The following is a 21780-nucleotide window of genomic DNA, read 5'->3' as shown; positions in this document are numbered from 1 at the left end:
AACATTTAGTTACATAATTCCTATAATTATACCTTTGTTGTGGCCGAAGACCTGTTGACTGAATTTTGTACTCCCCACTTCTTACACACCTATAATCAAGAGCAGCATATTCCAAAATCGGATTTATGTGCCTTTTTAAACCTTTTTTTCTAGCACCTTCAATGGTCCTAGAACTAAACATTGTGAAGTTGGACATGGTTTCACTTTCATACTTTGAAATAGCATTTTCCAACTCAACAAGAGAAGAAATTTCCTTGCCAATTTCAAGGTCCAAAGACTGGGGTAATAATTAAGTATTAATATAGATAATTAATTCACAAATTCATAGACAGTCTTACTTGATTCTCAGCATTTACATAGTTGTCCATTTTGTGGAATTAAAAAAATATATATAAATATGATAATAAAATTTATATAATATATATGTCAATTGTGTAATAAAATAATAAAAATTATGAATAAGTCAGTTGTCAGTTGTGTAGTCAATGTATACTAAAGTCTAAAAGTCATATAACTATTATCATCAAGACATCAATTAAATGTCACTGGTAATTCCATTTTTAATTCATAATTGCTATATATAATACCATTTCAATTAATTTTATGTTGATCCGTTGTAATACAAAAAAAAAAGATTTTCGTACTATACAAATCTTTAGTACAAATAAGTATATAATAATTATATTATTCAAATATTTAAATTTATGCGGGAAATGTTATATTATCATATTACATCTATAAGATACTTATAAAATATAAATAAGTGGCACTTATCAATTATGGTAATTGATATCAGTTATACTATTAGTATTAATATTACGTCCAATCAGGAGACAGGACGTGAAAATAGTCACTGCGTTATTTTAATGTCAGGTCCGCATACGACATAGGGTGCGTTCGTCTTAGACGCTTTTTACGTTATAAGTGCTTATCAGTGCTTCAGTGTCGTTCGGCTTGGCACATTGAAACGCTCAGACTATAACCGTGACGTCATGAATACTGTAGCTACGTCATTGTTTCGCGCTCACAAACGATTTCATAAAATAGGTAGTGCGGCCAAAGCGCCAGCGCTTTGGGGTGTTGACGAACGGACTAAAGCGTTTGTTAGTGATAACGATTACGGAATAATGATAGTAACATTGAAAATGTTTTCATAAATTACTAGCTTCAAGCTTGAACGGTTAACTAGAATAGCTAGATGTTAATTAGTAATAAGTTTTAACTTAGCACTGAAGTCATTATTTATATAATTCGAAGATGAAAGTGACAATTATAGATGGTGATGATGAGTCACATTACATTGTGGAAATGACGCCTGAAGAAGCAAAGCGTTTAGACAGGTACCTATGTCGTTATTGAGCGGATTTTGATTAATTTATTAATTAGTCACCTGCAATTCTACCTCTGATAGATAAGACATAAAAATATTAGATACAGTTTGAAATAAGAAAGGGGTTGAAAATGAAATGTAAAAGTGCATTAACTTGTTAAAAAGTTAAAAGTTAAATCGTTAATTTTGTTTTAACTTTTAATCTTATTCTTTATTAGTTTATTAATAATTTAGCTTAATTCTCAAAATTAAAATCATGTTTTTACATAAGTATTTATAACTATTAACTAGGTATAGTTAAAACTTATTAGCTAAATTAATATTAAATGAGATGGGATTGGGATATTGGGTTGGATACTTGAATACATTTTTGATGAAATATTTAGTTCTTATTTAAAAAAAAAAAAAGTTGTATTATCACTAAATTATGTGTCAGTGGCTTGCAGAAATGTCACTACTCACTAATGGGACCTAGGCCACACTTGAAAATTGTAGGTAGGATATTTTGATAATTATTACTTGAAATAAATAAACTTGAGTTGTTGAGTACCTATAATATTCATAATATATGTGTAATGTTTATGGCGTACGTGCATGTACTGTGTCCCACTCAAACCCACATGTTGAAAAAGGTCTGCACACCACTGCTATGTGTGACCCTGGTTGTAATTATTAATAAACATATAATTTTTTTGACTAGGTTAGTTTAATATTTTTTTTTCATATCAACTTCTAACTTTTAAGCTGGCTACGCATGTATATATGTTACGGTAAATGATGTTACATCGGAAATTAACGTTATTCGCCGGTTATTTACGTTATTTACCTACGAATGTGGGAATTATCGTTATTTTCTAGTGAATAACGTTAATAACCGTATGATTTGGGAAATGTTAATTTTATTTTAAAATAATGTCCAACGAGCAATGATAAAGTGATCGCTAAACTAATTGTGGTACTAATTGGGTAAATCAATAACTCTTTATCGGCCACAGATAAGGTGGACACTGGGCCTATACAGTATACAATTACTATACATATTATAACATCGGTATAGCCGTGGAGATTACATTTGAAAATATCATACGTAACGAAAATTTATATAGATTATTACTTTAGTATGTGTACAACTGTCGTCGTATTTACCACTTATTTAAAATGGCTATCGATATTCAAACTGTTCGCACAACTTTCAACGAAAAACTGAAAAATATTCTCACGAGCAAACGAGATGATAATAACTCATTTTTGTCTACTAAAGACTACAATGATGTTATTGAACAAGTTAAAAAATCAAAAATGTGTTTAAAAACTGTCGGTGAAGCTAAAACAATGAAGGACTATCGTGTAGTACGTAAGTACGATATTTTAAAAATAAATGGAAAAGAACGTCTTATTAGATCAGTAGACGAAAAAAATGTTGTATTGTATTACGTTAAAATTGACGAAGTGTTTGATATTCTTCACGAAACACATTCTGCCATCGGCCACGGAGGACGAAATCGTATGATGGCAGAACTGAAAAATAAAAATTGCAATATAACAAACGAAACAGTTATGGTTTATTTAAAATTATGTGTTCAATGTCAGAAAAAAGCAGTGCACCCAAGAAGAGGATTAGTATCTAAACCAATTTTAGAGTCAACTTTCAACTCACGGGCACAAGTTGACCTTATAGACATGCAATCTCAACATTATAATGACTATCGTTTCATAATAAATTACCAGGATCATTTGACTAAGTACGTAATATTGAAACCCTTAAAATCAAAACGCGCTGAAGAAATCGCTTATAATCTTATCGATATTTATACGTTATTTGGGGCACCTGCAATATTGCAATCCGATAACGGGAGAGAATTCGTTAATTCGGTGATTAATGAACTTCATATAATGTGGAATGAAGTCAAAATCGTTCACGGAAAGCCAAGACATAGTCAAAGTCAGGGGTCAGTTGAACGAGCCAATAGAGACGTCCAAGAAATGCTAGCTGCTTGGATGGGTGATAATAATAGTTCCGATTGGCCATCGGCATTAAGATTTATTCAGTTTAAAAAAATAGAGCTTTTCATTCAGGTACTATTAACATTTAACTTATTTTTATTAATAGTTAATAAAAATTGTTTTTTTTTAATGTTAATTATTTACATATTAGGCATAGGTAGAACGCCATATGAAGCGATGTTTGGCTGCACGGCTAGAATTGGTTTAATGTCGTCTAATCTTCCAAACGATGAAATAAAAGAGGTCATTACGGAAGAAGATTTAGAAAAAATAACCAATGAACCAATCACCGAAGAAGACGAAATCGGAAATTAAATCATAGAAATCGTAGAAAAAAATTCGGAACTTGGTACTTAAATATTTTTTAATTATTTAACAATAAATTATTAATATTTAAAAATTATTTTTAATATTTTTTAGATGATCGTCAAGAAAATATTTGTATTGCACGTAAAAATTCAAAAAAAAATTTAGAAAAACAAGGAGAGAAAATGATGAAACTTTCCAAAGAAAAGTTTCCTCAGCTTGAAATAGGCACAACTGTACGTGTAACTATACCGGACGTTGATAGAGCTCGTGGTTCTCCGCGAAATATACTGGCAGTTGTCACCCAAGTTGAACATGACTTATACAAACTCTGTAAGTTAATTCTTAATGAAAAAATATATTATTAAAATTAAAAATTGTTTAATTATTTTATAGGTACGGAACATGGTTTTCTTAAATATAATTACACACGCCAAGAAATAGCTGCTTGCGAAGAAAATCTATTAGACATGTACAATGTGATAAAATTAGCAGGTGATAGACAGTTGACACTGAGGGAAGCAGCTAGTAATAGTTCGGTTGCGGGCCCTCAAGGGTACCAGCGTTGCCATTGCAAGACTGGTTGTAATAATAAACGTTGTGCCTGCCGTGGGGCTGAAAAATTATGTAATAATAAATGTCATGGGAGTACAAATTGTAAAAACAAATAAAAAATAATAAAGCATTTTTTCTATTTTTAAAAATACCTATTTTGTAGTAGGTATTTGAGATTCACGTGCATATCTGGTCTATAACAACAATTACCTGTGTATTTGGTCATTAATGTGATTATCCGGTTTATAACGATAATTACCTGTGTATTTGGTAAATAACGTTAATAACCGGTGAATTACGTTAATTTCCATTTAACATCATTTACCGTAACATATATATTACTTGACCAATATTAACATTACTAGTTTCTATTTAATTTTCAACTACCTGACCTATTTGGTGTCTGTTAGTCTGTTAACGATTAAAACAGGGAGCTCTTCAATGTCCTCAAAAAATACTTTAGAAAAATTGAAGTACAAATTTATCTAGTTCAATAAAACTCATAGTATAATTTGTTGTATTATAAAAGGAATGCTATATAGTATAGCTATTTGTCTTTTTAGATTCAGCATTTGGGCAAAAAATTTTAAATAAGGCTAAATATAGCAGATTTATGGACGAAGTTATATTTGATGAAACGTTTGAACCAAATGAAACTTCAATGGTAAACAATATAAATACTGAGACTGAAAATAATATTTTTAAGTGGCCTCATGAGGCAATACTGCTTCTTGTAGAAGAATATAGAAAAAGAGCTGAGGATTTCTATTCGGGGCGTATATCTCAAAAAAAAAATTGGCAAAATATAGCTGAAGCATTGATGAAAAAAAACCATCATGTTACAATGTCAGTCAAAATTTGGTGGTTTAAAAAGAACTTACAAATCTATGAAGGACCACAATGGTAAGTCTGGGAATGGAACTCGAACATGGGCTTATTTCGATTTATTGGATAGTTTGATTGGTTCTAAGCCTTATATATCACTAGTTGCCAATGCATCATCCTCTGGAAAAAGAGTTAATTCTGAACCAGAATACTTTTCCGTTCTTACTGTTAATTCCAATACTTATGACCAACCAAGGAAAAAATTAAATTAAATGCCTTCTGTGGATAAGGTTATATTTGCTATTGAAGAAAACAGAAAAATATCAGAGGAAAGTAGAGAAAAGAGACATGTAGAAAAAATAGAACAAAAAAAGAGGCTCTTGGTCTTCTAGCAAGAATAGTTGCTGTTTTGGAAAATAGTATATGATATATTATTCATTATCTATTTTGATTACTTTTTTACCTTTTATAATTTAAATTGTTATTGTTTTTGAGATTAAAAATTATGTATTATTCATTGTTAACAAAAAGACTTGTTAAATATATGTTATTTTATTTTTAAAAAACAAGATGTGTTGCTCATTCTCTATTTTACTTTTTTTTACCTTATAATTTGAATTGTTATTGTTTTTGAGATTAAAGACTAATTATGTATTATTCATTGTTAACAAAAAGACTTTTTAAAAGTGTGTTATTTTAATGTTGATTAATAAAATTAAGTAAAAACATTAAGACAGACTGTTATGTTTTAATTTGTTCTTTTTATGTTATACTAGCTGACCCACTCTCTGACCTAACTGCACTGTTGTTCTTCATATCCAATAAAATGAATTTGTAAAAATTTGGCTTGTTCATTTGGTTTTGATATCAAAGATCCTATCCTATGATACAGTGGTCCTCTTATTTTAAAAGTTGGCATATTATTATTATTCACGATCTCTGTGGCACCAACAAATATCATTTTAAAAGCACTATTATACTCACAAATAAAATTTAAGAAATATTTTAATTCACTTGTGTTATGGTTTAAAAATGATTACTCAGATTTACCAGTAGTATCACAAACATATTATTTTTGGACATTTAGGTTTTAGTTTTTAAGTTTGTGTGGGTCACTAATAGTCTACATTTGTGTATTTGGAAATTTAAGGTATTGGATAAATTCAAAGACAAGTGGCTTTTAGTTGGTAATTTGAAAAAAATTATTATTATTATTATTAATTATTTGTATAAAATTTGTATAATATTCAAAAACATGGTTGGCTGAAAACAAAAGCTATTTATCCTTCATTTCCAAAATCACGAATTCATATAATGTAGAAGAAGATAATATTATAATATACTTTCAAAGCCAATTAATCACAACTATCTTATTTTTATTTTTAATATAAGTACATCCATTTAAGTTTGATGCAGTGATTAATATGTTTAACAAGTAAGTATATGCCACTACAATCAGAATTTTTAAGGTTTAAAAAATACATATTTCAATTATACATTACGAATAGACAATCGTTCACAAATATCATCTCTCTTAATCACACCTAATCGGTTTACAGCAACATTGCCTCCTATTTGGTTATGATCTTGTACAGCTTCTGGTAATAACTCAACTGTACTTGAAAAATCATCATTCTTTAATAAACATATATTGTGTAATACACAGCATGCTATAATATATTTTGGAATGAGATCAACACGCTCCATAGCAAGTGTGGTGAGAAGACTGCGAAAACGTCCTTTAAGCAATCCAAATGACCTTTCAATTGCCATTCTTGCAGAAGAATGACAAAAATTGAAGTTTTCCTGTTTTTCAGTAAGATGTCCATTATCACGGTAAGGTACCAATAGGCGTTTGTGCAATGTGTAGGCTGCATCACCAATAATATGAGAGTTGTTAGGAAATTTTGTAGGGTTGTGTATGTCCTCGTTTAAATCAGACAAGCGAAACACTCGTTGGTCATGAACTGAACCAACGTTTCCTGCATAACAGTGAATAAATTTACACTGATGGTCACAAACGGCCTATAAAAACATATTAATATTTATTCAATTTTAATGATTAAATTGGTATTTAATTCAACTACACAAACCGCCGTATACACAGCCATTTAAAGTTTAAAGTTTTTAAGTGTTATTTAAAATTAATTGAATGGTCACCTAAGCACAGTCATAGGTATAAGGTTAATTTTTCCAAAATTTAAAAATTGAAGATTTAGTTCAGTGTTTATGCTTGATTGTTAGTGAAAATTTATAAATGAAGATTCAACGAACAACTGATAAGTGATAACTTAGATCAAACAATAACATAACATACTTGAAGTTGTATCGAATGGTGACCTTTTCTGTTCACATAAGACTCTGAATGATCATGAGGTGCAGGTATATTAATATGGGTTCCATCTATTGCACCGAGGACATTAGGAAAGTTACTGGTGGCAAAAAATCCATTTCTAATTACTATTGATCTTTCCTCATTAGGTCATGCAATAAAAGCTGGTGTTAGTGTGTCTAAAGCATTAACCACTCTTCTCACACATTTCAATGCAGTTGCTTTCCCTACATCAAATTTTTCACAAATTGACCTGTAAACTTATGTGACATAAAACAACTAATTTTTAATTCTAATAGTAACTTAAAAAGTAAACCTGTATGAATCTGGGGTTGCCATTTTCCAAATCGCTATAAGAAACTGTTTATTAGGTTGAATAGTTGGACAGCCAGGTTTTTTCCTAACCAATTTCGGTGCAATTATTTTCAATATAAATTCAAATGTTTCCGGGAGCATTCTATAAATTATTTATACAAATAATTTTAAAAAATATTCGAGAAAAGTTCTAATGCTTATAAGTTATAACAATAATTTGAATAATTAAAGTAAAAACCGGAAATGGGACTTGAATTGTCCATCGTCGAATTGAGGTACAATATGTTCTACATAATTTTCCATTCTAGGGATTGTATTTTTGGCAGTCACAAAGGGCACTGCAAGTTCAAAGTTATGATCATCATCATCCTCACTTTCTTCTGACGAAGAAAAAAATATAACATCTTCAACTAGTTGTAAAGCTAGACCAACTAACTCTTCTTCATTAAGGTCATCCATTAATAATTAGGTACCTATTGGCTATTAGTTATTACAATATTACTAAATACTAATTAGAATTTATAATAATTATTTTGAATATTGAGTGAATAGTAAAGTTAAATAAAAATACGTTAACGTGATAACTCATAAAATGATAACATTGAAATGATCGCGCACGAATAATAAATTGCGTTCGTCTTGGTGCTTACATAATATTGCTTACTATAAAAAAAATAGCGCTTATGCCAAGACGAACGGTTCATATCGGTATCGTTATCGTTAGCACTGTAATCGCAAAAGCATCCAAGACGAACGCACCCATAGAAACATAATAAAACGTAGGTAAATTGATCTTTTCATAACACAGACAATACAATGTAACAGCAACAAAATAATAATCTTTATAACGACTGTGTGGACCCGGTATATTAATGAAAACATTAAATATTTGGTTCTGAAAACTCTGAGTTTCTGACAAACGTAAATTTGATAGGCAATACATGTATAGTATGTATGTAAGACGCAACAATATAATATTATGTGTGTAGTGTGTGTGTGTGTCGTTCATGTCCTTATAATAAACTTAAATACAACTTAAATAACTTGAGATTTTACTTACCAAAACTGTTGGAATCTTAAAAGGTTGAAGCCTGAACAGACGCAATATGTAGAGAGAATCTGTATACACCATATACAGCTGTTTATTATGTGGTATAATAAAAATGAAAAATAATAATAAAGAAATATCAAGTGTCCGGCATCACTACAATACAAATCAAAGAATAACTGAATAGTGAATAAGAATAAAGTAGGTGTCGGGGACGAACGTCTGACGACAAATAATGAAATGACCGAAATAATTAAACGCTTGCAGTGGTTCGTCATCCCGGCGTACATACTACATTATCGCAACTCGCAACGATACAAATAAGGAACGTCGATAACGATCGTACGGGAACACCATCTACGGATGATGCAATCAACGTACACATAATAAATATAATGGGTACAATGTAATCAATATAATAACGATATAATAATATTAGATTAACATTTCCACATTATGTTTATCCGTTTACGGTTTACGACAAGACACACCCGGTGTGACACAGCAGTAGCTGATATTGAAGACGACGATGGATGCACCTCTAGTAAGACGTGTACGGCACACAAGTATATCGAAACCAATTATTAACGATGCCTACGCAGGGGCGCGGGGCCTACGGAAAGCACACGTGTAATATATTATTTTTTATAATACAACTTAGAACAAACAGTCCTTACGTTCGTGTGCATATTATGAAAGCGCGAACGTACATATAATTAAGCACGGTAAAATAAGGATGACGGTGTATAATATTATGACGATATCTTATGAGCGCGCGGGCTGATGCTATCGGTGGACTGTCGACGGTGTACTTATTATAATAATATTATTATGTAGGCTCGGGTGAAAATGTCGGATATTATATAATAATATACATATCGTTATATATATACATATATTAATATTGTATTAATGGTTACGCAACAGGAACAATGATGAAATCAATTTTTAACCAAATACTACATCGATTCCCCTTGATTTATCTTGGAATCAAAATCGTATGATACGCATATCGACCAGTTTGAAAACACACAAAATAAAAACATTTCTCGTCGACACCGCTGTGAAAGTGTGGAATCCGTTCGATCAACGGATATAAAATCATTCGGCTAAGTCGATTATTATAAGAATTACCTACTCCTATTTTGTCATGGCCAATCGTTGATGACGGCAATCTGATCGTATTTGTAAATGGTCGGTCAATCGCTTACGTATACGTTTGCATAACATGATACATAATAAATAAACACAATACAATATAATATAAACCAAATAAACTCGTATGTTCATTGTTAAATGTTTACCTGATCAACCGTAAGATAGCGCTGGCGTTATGGCAACGGAAAAATTCCGCTGCGTAAACTCGTGGCTACGGAATAGATTATTATTATTATTATTATCTAAGGTTGCGCATAATCCGGTCCGCGTTGAAGGCGAATCGAGTTATCATCAATTACCCGTTGAGATAACGGTTGATATTATAAATCGCGGATTTCTTAACTGAGTTAATAATGAACACGGAACTTCGTGATTTGTCCGCGGTATTAATATTGTATAGTAAACTTTTTAACTCGTTGATTTTATCAAACGTCATATTATTGTCGTTGAAATCGGTCATGCAGTCGTGTACACAGAGATCTATAAACATGCATTTATATTTGTCATTAGACACAGACAGACTGTATCTTTGAAAGCAGTAATTAGTAGGTACTTTCAATATAGTCAGTGGTGTTTACGTGTAGTATGGCAGTTACAATAGACCATTGAAGTAGGATTTATAGGCATAATTCATCGATCTTGCAAGGAGTCATTACTCGTTAAAATCGTGAGTAATTATTTTATTTGTACCTACTTAATTATTGATGTATGTTTTTTAATTAGCTTCTAGTACGAACTGTGTAGCAACATATGTAGATCTGCATTTTTGTGGTAACTACCTAATTATGTTAGTTTGTATCAAAGGTCAAAATATAGTCGCTGATTATTATTTTGCAATCGACCATCTACGATCTTCATATTACAATGAAATGTCAGTATATTTGTGTATTGGATCAGAAGTACAATTAGTCAGTAGTTTGGGAAATAAAGTGATTTGTTGAAATCTTTTATGTCGAGGTAATTTTTATGAGCATATATTGTTTATAGTTAATAGTCATATTACTGAAAATTAAAGAAATAAATCCAATAAATATCTAGATATGTTGTTTACTCTTGTATATCTTATATTATGATAATATAATAATGTAATTTATGCTTTGCCATTGGAAATAACATTTGTATTAAAATGTTCTCATACCCTTTGTCCCCTTGGCTACTCTGTTTCTATTCTGTATAACATTATTATAAGTGTTCACAGACAATATCGGTCGGATAGTTAATATCATAAATAATACAAATATTTTATTATAGGTAATTAAGTTATGTTCCAAACAACTATTCGAAGAGTAATACAATTTTTAACCACAAACCATTCTTTTATCAAATGCATATATTATTTATATTAACTATACATTATAATTAAATCGTAAATTATTAATGAATTCAAAAACTGAAAATAAATACCAAATTTATGTATTTTACTATTATGTCATATTTTATCAGAAATATGTGTTTATTGAGTTTTCTCCAATATCAAATAATTCTGAAAATGGTTTGAATATAAAATATCTGTGTTTCTTAAACATATTGACTTTTTTATAATTTTATCAATACACATATTCTTATCAAGATCATTAACTATTTTATTGATTGACTTTTTTATTTGATTTTTATTAATTATATCATTGGAGTTATTAAGTTTACTTTCACATTCATAAACAGGTTCGGTTCAGTTCGGGAGAAAATATGAAAGTTCGGTTCGGTTCGAGTTCGAAAAAATAATTTAAAGTTTGGTTCGATTTAAAAAATCAGGGTTCGACCCATCACTAATATTTATATTATAAATAAAAATTATATATTATGTATTAAATTTTATTACAGGTATAATACTACTAAAGTATAATATATACTAAGGTATAATATTACTCCGTACAAATCAATCTCTTATAAATCTTTTGAATAATTTAAAAACAAATTACAAAGATACAAAGTACATTATAAATCGGAAACTAAACCAGACTGTTCTGAAAAACATTTTTAATTTTGTGAAAGGAATGTCAAGAGGAGTTAAATGATAATTTCCTCTTGAATTCAAGTATAAGTATGAAGGAACTTTTAATTTGTATACTTATTAATAATTGTCAAATTATAATAGTAATTAATAATTATTTTTGATATTTACTTTAATATTGTTTCAGCCTTTGTTGGTATTTGCTTGGAAAAAATACCTATGTTGTATTTACCGAGAATCATAATACACAAGACTCATCACTCATCAGTGTAGGTTTAAATAGACAACTGTTTAACAAATGAAACATTTAAATTAATAATAATGTAGGTATTCCATTTATTATACTCATATATATTGTATTATTTACATTTTCCATGAATATTTTTCACTGTAAACAAATTTGGATGCCTTAAATCTGAATATGATTGAGGTAGACTACAGTATGTTGTAGGTGCTGTTGCCAGAAAATTTATTGGAAAATATCCTGAATTAGTCAAAACATCAAAAACATATAATGATGGATTCAACTACAATTGGACTGAATATGTATCTGACGGGAATTTACTTGAGCCATCGATGGACATGATTCAATATGACATGTTTATTGAAATGGTATTTAGAGAATTCTATGGAACCAATGAAATTCATAAAGGACCTGGTTTAATGGATAAAGTAACAGACAAATTATTACCATTATTAAAAAAATAGTTATAATATTTCAAATAAAGTATTACACTGTCTATTACGAACAACGATATTTATTCGATTAAATTATTTAAACAAAATTATTCAAGAAAAATAACCAATAAAAGATAAAAAAAAAAAAAAAACAATAAACTTAATAAATAAGTAAAAAAAAGTAAATAAGTAAATAAGTTTAAAAAATAAATAATAAAAATATAATTATATTCACATGTAAATTGTATACTTTAATAGATATTTATTATTATTTTATTATGTCTTAAAAATGTATATTTTACCTCCAAGTTTCATCTTGATTCTTGATATTGAGTTATTGACTTCACTATTTATCCATCATTTGTCAAAAATTATTTATTTCATATCATTATATTTTTGTGTCGATTTTATAAGGAAATAAAGCATTAGAACTGAGCAATAACCAATGACAATAAGGAATAGAGAATCAATATATCTGAGTATATTGATGTTAACCATAATGATTATAATTTAATTAATGTTCAATAATTAAATATAAACATAGCTATAGTATATACACTATCAACAATTTTTTAAATACTTATAGATTTGCGATTCACAGTCAAGAATATCAAATGTTGATTTATTATTTTTTTTTTTATTATTATTATTTAATCATCATAAATTAACAATATAAAGATATTAACTTATATACTATTTCAATCCCTTTTAAGCTAAGCTTGTGTTAGGGATTGAAAGTATACAGTTTTAAAAGAATTTAACAACAATTTTTAGATTATGTACATAAAAAATTAATATATAATAGATACAGTCGAAAAAATAAAAGTAATAAAAAACAAAACAAGTTGTCATCTATGCACTACACAATTTCTTGAATATTATTACCTAATACTTAACATACAATAAAAATGAGGCATTTATTACAAAATCAAATTAAAAGTTTAGACTAATTCTAAAAATAACCAGTTATAAATAATGTTTTAACATTACCTTGATGTAAGTGAATATTTTTTTTGCTTCATAAGGCATTAAATTAAAATAGGTAGACCCCAGATAGTCAACAAATGATTAACCGAAAGATTTTATTGAATATTTAACGGGAATGTTATAGACTCTATTTTCTCTTTTGTCTATATAAAAAGGGTTATTTTTTTTTTATTAGACGTTTAAAAATGAACATAATTACCATTTTTTTATAAAGTAATCGAATAGGTCTAAGTAAAAAATCTAAGTAATATTGTCTAGTTGATCCTTCCAGAGTACATTTGTTTAAACAATTTTGTACTATATTATTTTGATTGACTTGCAACTGTCTTAAAACGCCATCTCCCAGTCCACCCTATACTAATAGACCATATTGATATATTGATTGATATAAGGCAAAATATATCATACGTATAGTTTTTTTTTGGTATCAAGTTTTTGAGTTTATTAAATTTATATATTATTGCGCTTAGCTTCCCTACTACATTATGTGAATGTGTGAATGAAGATTCCATCTTAAGTTGTTATCAAAAATAATCCCTAAGTACCTTATTCTTGAGACTTCTTTAATACGCTTGCAAGTGTGTACGTTGCATATTTCACTATTAGTGCAGCTATGTATTATTATTGCGTTCACATTTGTGAGAGTTTTATTTATGGAAAAAGTCATGAACATAGTTTTATCATCATTTAATATTAGATTTTTTTCACTAAGGCATTTATAAACTTTGTTTATACCAATTGTGGCTTTAGAATGAACTCCTTCCCACGATTTGTCCGTGAAAAGTAGACATGTATCATCAGCATATGGATCTACCCAACCATCCAAATTAAGATCACATACCGAGTTTATGTATAGAATAAACACTACCTTGAGGAACACCATATTCAATATAACTATCTTGGCTTGTAACATTATTTATTTTGACTCTTTGTTTTCTATTTGTCAGATAACTACGAAACCAATTTAGACTGCGGTCATTTATTCCAAAACTAGGTAATATTAGTAGTAGAGTTTGGTGATTTACTGTATCAAAGGCTTTAGCTAGATCCAAAAAAATAGCTTTTACTTTGCTTCCAGTATCTAGTTTATTATATATAAACTGTGTCGTACTACAAAGGGCGTTATCAGCACCATTTCAACAGCATGTACATTTGCGGTTTTTTGAATTTTGTTATATACATTATTTTGCGGATAATTTGCGTGATTTTGCGGACTAGTTTTCAATTTTTGCGGACAAGTGGTTTTTTAGCAAATCAAAAAAAACGGTTGACATGCTGGTGAAATGTTGCAAAAATTAAAAAAATTCGATTACTTCACTTTTTAGTATACCATTATTTTGCGGATAATTTGCGTGATTTTGCGAACTAGTTTTCAATTTTTGCGGACAAACAGTTTTTTAGCAAATAAAAAAAAAATTTAAAAAACCACTTATTTTATTTTTTAATATACCATAATTTTGCGGATAATTTGCGAAAATTTATGTACTTAATTTCAATTTTTGCGGACAACCAGTTTTTGAACATTTGAAAATTCTTTGTTCAGCACATTAACGCAGCTCTCAGCTAGTTGTTTTCCTATGTCAATAAAAAATTTATTGAAAATATCTGATACTACTTTCGGCTCTATATTTGCATTATATACCTTATTATTACTTATTATAGTTTCAAATTTATCTTTACATTTAATTATAGACCCCGTTACTTCATTTATAAGTTGCCATATCAATTTTGGATTATAGGAGACACTTTAAAATCTCTTTTCATAGAATTTTTCTTTTGATAGTCTTAAAATTGTTGTGTAATTATTTTTATATTTTTTATAATGTAATTCTAATTTTAAGTTATTTGGATTTTGTTTACATTTTAATGAGAGAGCTTACTTGTGATGCGTGGAACATAATAAGCCAGCTGACATCCACTCTTTTAAACGCTTGTTTTTGGAAGTAATTACTGTATAAGAAGTAGATTTATCAATTGCAGTATTTATAATTTTTTTAAATGCATTACAACACTCATTAACACTTGTTTTGTTGAATATTTCAGACCACTTTTCTTTATCCAAAAACCTATTAATTTTATCATGATCAATTGCAGGAAAAATATTGTTTTTAGTTTTGTAAACATTATTAATAGGTATAGAACAACCGGTTGAAAAATGGTCAGTGATATCAGTCTGTAGCACACCAGCATTTACTGTACTAATTAAGTGGTCATTACTTTTAGTAAATATGTGATCAATACAAGAGTGGTTACGACCTATGGGCACTCTAGTGTTAATGTTTATAAATGAAGCAAAACCATATTCTGATAATAAATCCAGATATTCGTTATTAATTGAATTATTACCTAATATGTTAATGTTCATATCCCCAATAAGTGTTGTATAACCACTTTTGTATTTATAATCATCTAGAACTTTCCTTAATATACTTATAAAGTTACTGATCTCAGTCGAGGGTGATCTATAAACAAATAGAATATGAATTGGTATACAAAGATTCATCAAGGTAAGTTTCACAAAATTAGTTTCAACAAAATCATATTCATAAAATTCTACATTTAAAATATCTTTAACAAAAATAAAAATACCATCACTTTGATTCCTATTTATGGATGAATAAAATAAATTATAACCATTAATATTGTAGTTACAGTGAATGGAAGCTTCATGCCAGGTTTCAGTCAACACAATTATATCTAATTTTTTACTATCTATCTCATTTTCTAAGAATAAAATTAATTCATCAAAATTTGAGTTAACACTTCTTATATTGCAACATAAAATATTTACATAATTGTTATTTAGATTATTATTCATATTAAAAAATTCTGAGAGAGATTTAAAATAATTAGTTTTATAGCTAAGATATATAAATTAATATTAGAAAATCAGTAGCTGTAGAAAATAATATAGCTTTTGACTCTCCAATTAATTTACATACTGTAGTTTTAATAATTATTTTGATTTAGAAAAATCAACAAAATACAACAGCTGTAGCAAGACAGCTATTTTTGCCAGTTGAAAATAATTATGATAACACATACCTACCATCATTTTAGTAAGGTAAGCACTTTGTACTTATTTTAAAAGCTCATATTATTATAAGTAGGTAACTATTAACTAATATCATTTAACTACAACCATATTGAACAAAAATTACTTTCATAATAATATATTATAATTAGAACACAATTATTTGTTTACAGAATAAAGTAGAAAATTAGTTAACCAATAAATCAAATACATTTTTTGAAAGGGCTAGCTTTATCCAACAAGAGGTAAGAAAAATTCTATAATATATTTTATATTATATAACAAACTTAAATAATATACTTCACTGCATTATACTATTATTTCACCTGCTTTCCAATGTTTTTAATTAATTTTTATATGTATAACAATATATTATATATTATATTAAAGATTTAAAGATGTTGCATTTGATGTATTGCTAATATTATAATAATATTATAATACCTTACCGGTGGGTATTCTAATATTTATAATGTATATTATAAATAATATATGAAATGTTTTTAATAATTTATGTGAAAAAATGTACCTTTTAATAATTTTAGGAAATTACTGAATATGATCAACAACCCAGTCCACATGAGTCCAACCATAGTATGTTGTTTAATATCCAAAATATCACACAAAATAAGGTAAAAAACTATTTGAGTTAAATAAATATTGCAATCATATTTTAATAACTCAAATACAAATTATATAAAATACATTATAATATGTACAATTGTTAATTATTTAAAATAATAAAAAGTATTAAAAATAACTTATTAAAAAAAATATCTGCTTATTTTAATAGAAGAATCAAATATTAAACAAAATAATATTTATAAATTAGTTGTTATTTTTAATCTTCTGTAGTAATTAATAACTTAATAACATTATTTTTTTTAATTATTTAAGGATAAAGAACTGTGTACTGAATTACTTGATATTAAGAATATGGAATTTACAATATTTGAGGATGAAGTGAATATTTTATCTGAAGAAAACCAAAATACAAATTCATACACTGTCATCACTGTTAATAACTTAACTATTTCAGAATTAAGAATTGTTAATGAAACTTCATTAAATTCCACGTCTTTGATGGAATCAGTAGATATTCCACCTATTAAATTTAGTATAGATCAAGAATATTCTGATCTGATAATAGTTAAAATAGTGGTCGAAAGAGATAGGAAGTGAACAAGAAATTAGCTGCTTAACTTGAAAAACATCAACTAAAATTAGATTTTATAATAAATTGTATACATGAAGATAAAAGTTCATCGTTTTGTAAGGTATTTGAAATCAATTTAGAGGATATTGAAAATTTCAAGTTCAAATTATCTTCAGAAACTTTAAAAATTAAACAAGATAAGTTTCTTTTATCATACATGTGGATAGAAAAACCAAAACGAATCGTCGGGCAAATTTGTCTAAAAACGATTGTTTAGTTGTCAAGTATTTTATTCCTTTGGAAAATGAAAAGATACCTGTTTGTGCAAAAGCATTTTCTGATATAACTGGTATGACTAGAAGAAAATTAAATATATTGTCAAATAGTTTCAAAAAAATACATTCAAGTCCAAAAGAAAAAAGAGGTGGTACTTGTATCACATTAATGGATATAACTACAACTGTATCCATTACTAATCACATTCAGCAATTTAATGTCAAAAATGTCACTATTCTCGTAAAGATTCAGATCGATGTTACTTGCAGCCATATCTTTCCCTTAATAAAATGTATCTTCCATGGACAATTGAAATGAAACGCACAGATCAACCCATTGCTTCAATTGGTAAATACAAAGCCATATTTCACAAAAATTTCAATCTCAGTTTTGGGCATCCTCGTTTAGATGTATGTAGTTATTGTACTGAGCTTAAAGATGAAATGAATGCAATCATTATTAATAATATTCATCACAGACTTCCTCAAAATAATAAAAAAAATTATAAGATTTCAGAGATATTATCAATGGTAGAGCTATTAATGAAAGCGGTTTATTGAAAAATATTTATACGATGAAGAAGCTCGAAAGTATTTTTTTCTTAATTCTTATTAACTAGAATTTAGTTCAAATTTACACTTAAATTTGTTTTTTTAATTTTAGTAATAGGGAAGCATCTGCGCAATATCCTTGGTCAACAACCGAAAAAATTATGAGATATGCCAGAAAAGTGTTACCTAACTCTTTAGAAGCTTTGACTCTTTCATTTGATAACGGAGAACTTAATAAATTTTCATGCATTCAGACAACATTCTATAGAGGCTGTGTTCATTATGACCAGGAACATAACAACATTATTTTTATTATTCCTGAACTAATAACATCTGTATTGGAAGCAGAAGTAGACGAATTACATGCTGATGGCACATCACATCAGCATGTGCCAACTGGGATTTAATGCAAAGCAGTTGTTGATGCTATATTGCATGATCCAAAACTATGTAATAGATATAAAATGTTTTACTTGAATTGACTTCATTTTAAATATTATTTTATACTTAAAATACTTACCTAAATTACAAATTATAACTTTATTAATTCAATATACTTTTATAGTTATAGTCTATACCCGTGTGTTATGTACTTACTACTTACTGCAAGGTTTAAACTTATGGTTTTTTTTATACAGTGAAACTTTCATATAACTAACTTCCATTATACAAAATTTTCTGTTACGAAATATTTTTAATAAATATGACCTTTATTGTTAATGTATACGTAATTCTATTTAATTCCTCCATATTACGAAATTTTTTTGTTGCTTATTCGACTTTGTTATATGGAAGTTTCATTGTTTTTTAAAAAATTAATTTAGGTATTTTAATAAAATTTCATAAATACCAATTTCTTTGAATGATTTTTTTCATGATTTTAGGTTTTCAATCATTTATTTTTCTATAAATTATTTTTTAACAAATCTGTTTTCTATATTATTATATTTTCATTTTTCAAAAAATAATTTTCCTAAACATAATATTCTATATTTTTATTTTTCATACATTTAGAGTTCTTGTCAATTAATTTCCTAACATTTAGCACCTCCCATAAAAACTTCCAGAATATTTTTTGGACCATCAATTTTAACTGTTCTAGTGTGAATTTGTTACTGAAAAATTAAATATTAAGTTTTATATATTTATTTGGATTGAAGTTAAGTTAAGTTAATTAATTAATTAATTAATTAATTATTTTTTTTTAACACTTGGTAAATAAACTATTTCTGTCATTATAAAATTATCATTCATCACTTAATTTCTCTTCACAAAAAAAAAAAATAATAATAATGTTTAATACATAAATCTATATCAAAATTGTTTTATAATATAGAATGTAACAGTAATAAATAGGGCTTGTAAGTTGATGCATTTTTTTTTTTTTTTTTGGAACTTTTTAGACGATGCTCTCCTAGCTACAAATGTGTTTCATTAGTATGTGAATCTGCACAACTAATTTTTATTTTGTATTTTTTTTGCATTTTTTGGTGTTAATTACTTTTAAGTCATTTTTTGACATTTTTAGGTCATTTTCCCACATTTTTAGTCAATTTTACTGATTTCATATTAGTTCCCTTCTTATCATTATGCTGATAACTTACTTAGAACTTACTTTGAAATTACCACGGACTAAGATTAGTACCTATCCGATTTTATCTCATCGATTACAGTCGTTGTTGTCGAAAATTATTATTTTCTAAATGTCGAAAAAATTTTTATTTAATTTTTAAGGACATTCTTGGTAATTTTTATGTCATATTTTGAGTAATTTGTAAGCTTTGATAAATGTATATAGAATTGTATAGTAAAATAGAGTACAATTTAAAAAAAATATATTTTTATTAATTTAAAACAAATATACATATAATTTTTTGAGGTAATTTTTTATTAATGTTTTTGAGGTCATCAACTTCCGAGCCCTAGTAATAAATAAACTATAAATCATAACCACTATTACCTATCCCAATAAATACTTTATATTCATTTAAAAGAAATATTTATACATACATATTATAATGTTAACATCATTTTGGACCAATGATATGTCTAATTGTTAGTTTTTTGATTCATCATACTCAATTGGCATCAACTAATATTTTTGTTTGTTATACTACACCTATCCACATTTGTATATTATACGCTATTACATATACACACATTATATATACTTATAATAGTTCACAATTAATTATAATAATATTAAATAGGAATTTAATGTTTGAAATGTACTAATTTAATTTTTTTATGTTTAATTGAAAAGTTTTTAATTATATATATACAAGTATATTCAGTAGCTATTATATTATGTTGCTTGTATGATTATTTAGAAATTACAAAAATAATACAGATTACATATGTACCTACGTTACATTTAAAAATTGGAGAAAATATTGTTATTGTTGTACCTATTCATAAAATTATTTAGGAATGTAAACAAATTACCCTTTTATCTAAAACCCATCATAAATAAAGTATTGGTTTCTGTACACAAATCTGTTCTTATTTTAATGTAATAATTTATAATTCAGTGATATTTTGAATTATGAATTGTATATTTTATTCCATTATACTTACCTTGTATAGATTTAACCATTTTAGTATTGCTATTACTAATTAGTAACAAGTAAAGGTTTGATATCCAATTTTAAAGTTATTGTTAATGACTTATCTGAATACACTACGCAATGATGTGTGTCAGATATGAAAAAAAAATTATGACTTGATATGGATGATAAATTATTGGCTTTACTAATATTTATTTATTTATTTATTATTAAATATTACGGACAATGTCCAATTACAATAAAGTAACAATACTGATGAATATAACATTGATACAAATATAAGATAAGTAAATACAAAATATAAATGAACATAATGATTACATAATAAGAGATAAACATACAAATAATTATACAAATAGAATTGGCTACAATGGTGAGGATATTCCCATAGACATCAAAGTATTTAATGGCGAGATGGATAGGTACCTAGTTTATATTTTGAATTTTTATTTATTTTATTTTATTATAAAATACCCAGACGAACCCAATTAATACAAAAATAGAGCAATAAACAATAATAATATTGGCTCAGAGGAGACGTGCTCAATTTTAGAGGGAGAATGAAGGGTCAGTATTGGCAATGCGCATAAGACGGATGATTGGTGAGTTATGAAAGTAGTTTGAGTGGAATGGAACAGATGATCGTGTACGGCGGGAGGGGACATTAAACGAAACACGAGATAGTGATTCGTGACTGTCAATTTTAG

General features: G+C 27.5%; 3 protein-coding genes and 1 long non-coding RNA gene across 16 annotated transcripts in view; 3 read left to right on the top strand and 1 right to left on the bottom strand.

Annotated features, from left to right (window-relative positions):
* Positions 1-9526, bottom strand: part of LOC132917775 (small ubiquitin-related modifier 2-like) — a 29543-nt gene extending 20017 nt beyond the window's left edge. Inside the window, exons 1-4 of one of the 4 annotated variants that reach the window (XM_060978661.1) lie at positions 8728-9521; positions 7669-7809; positions 7338-7452; positions 6376-7045 (exon numbers count right to left, since the gene is read on the bottom strand). In XM_060978661.1, coding sequence (XP_060834644.1) covers positions 6512-7045; positions 7338-7452; positions 7669-7808 — 789 coding nt within the window. In that variant the 5' untranslated portion in view covers position 7809; positions 8728-9521 and the 3' untranslated portion in view covers positions 6376-6511. Of the gene's footprint in view, positions 1-6375; positions 7046-7337; positions 7606-7668; positions 7810-8727 lie in introns of those variants that run through there. The other 3 variants (XR_009660335.1, XM_060978662.1, XM_060978663.1) reach the window with 3 other exon arrangements.
* Positions 2489-3649, top strand: LOC132920802 (KRAB-A domain-containing protein 2-like). Its single transcript, XM_060983522.1, has 2 exons — positions 2489-3332; positions 3486-3649. Exons 1-2 carry the CDS (start codon positions 2489-2491, stop codon positions 3647-3649), a joined length of 1008 nt encoding a protein of 335 aa, XP_060839505.1.
* LOC132917115 (uncharacterized) lies at positions 3490-4515 on the top strand. Its single transcript, XM_060977685.1, has 3 exons — positions 3490-3683; positions 3755-3973; positions 4037-4515. Exons 2-3 carry the CDS (start codon positions 3826-3828, stop codon positions 4309-4311), a joined length of 423 nt encoding a protein of 140 aa, XP_060833668.1. The 5' UTR covers positions 3490-3683; positions 3755-3825; the 3' UTR covers positions 4312-4515.
* A 641-nt stretch (positions 9527-10167) lies between the features above and the next one.
* Positions 10168-20914, top strand: LOC132917623 (uncharacterized). 10 transcript variants are annotated; one of them, XR_009660310.1, is made up of 12 exons: positions 10168-10540; positions 10597-10830; positions 11536-11626; positions 11695-11914; positions 12012-12147; positions 12259-12496; positions 16460-16553; positions 16697-16768; positions 17069-17155; positions 17421-18303; positions 18465-18545; positions 18619-20913. It is a non-coding gene; the product is annotated as an uncharacterized LOC132917623 (long non-coding RNA). The 10 variants fall into 10 exon arrangements; XR_009660305.1 differs by having other exon boundaries at positions 17421-18365; positions 18619-20912; XR_009660309.1 differs by having other exon boundaries at positions 12259-12436; positions 17421-18545; positions 18619-20914.
* The last annotated feature ends 866 nt before the right edge of the window (positions 20915-21780 follow it).

Source organism: Rhopalosiphum padi, chromosome 1 (genome assembly GCF_020882245.1).
Source record: "Rhopalosiphum padi isolate XX-2018 chromosome 1, ASM2088224v1, whole genome shotgun sequence".
NCBI classification, from domain to species: Eukaryota; Metazoa; Arthropoda; class Insecta; order Hemiptera; family Aphididae; genus Rhopalosiphum; species Rhopalosiphum padi.
Note: the sequence above shows the minus strand (reverse complement) of the source record. Positions and strands in the feature narration are given on the sequence as shown.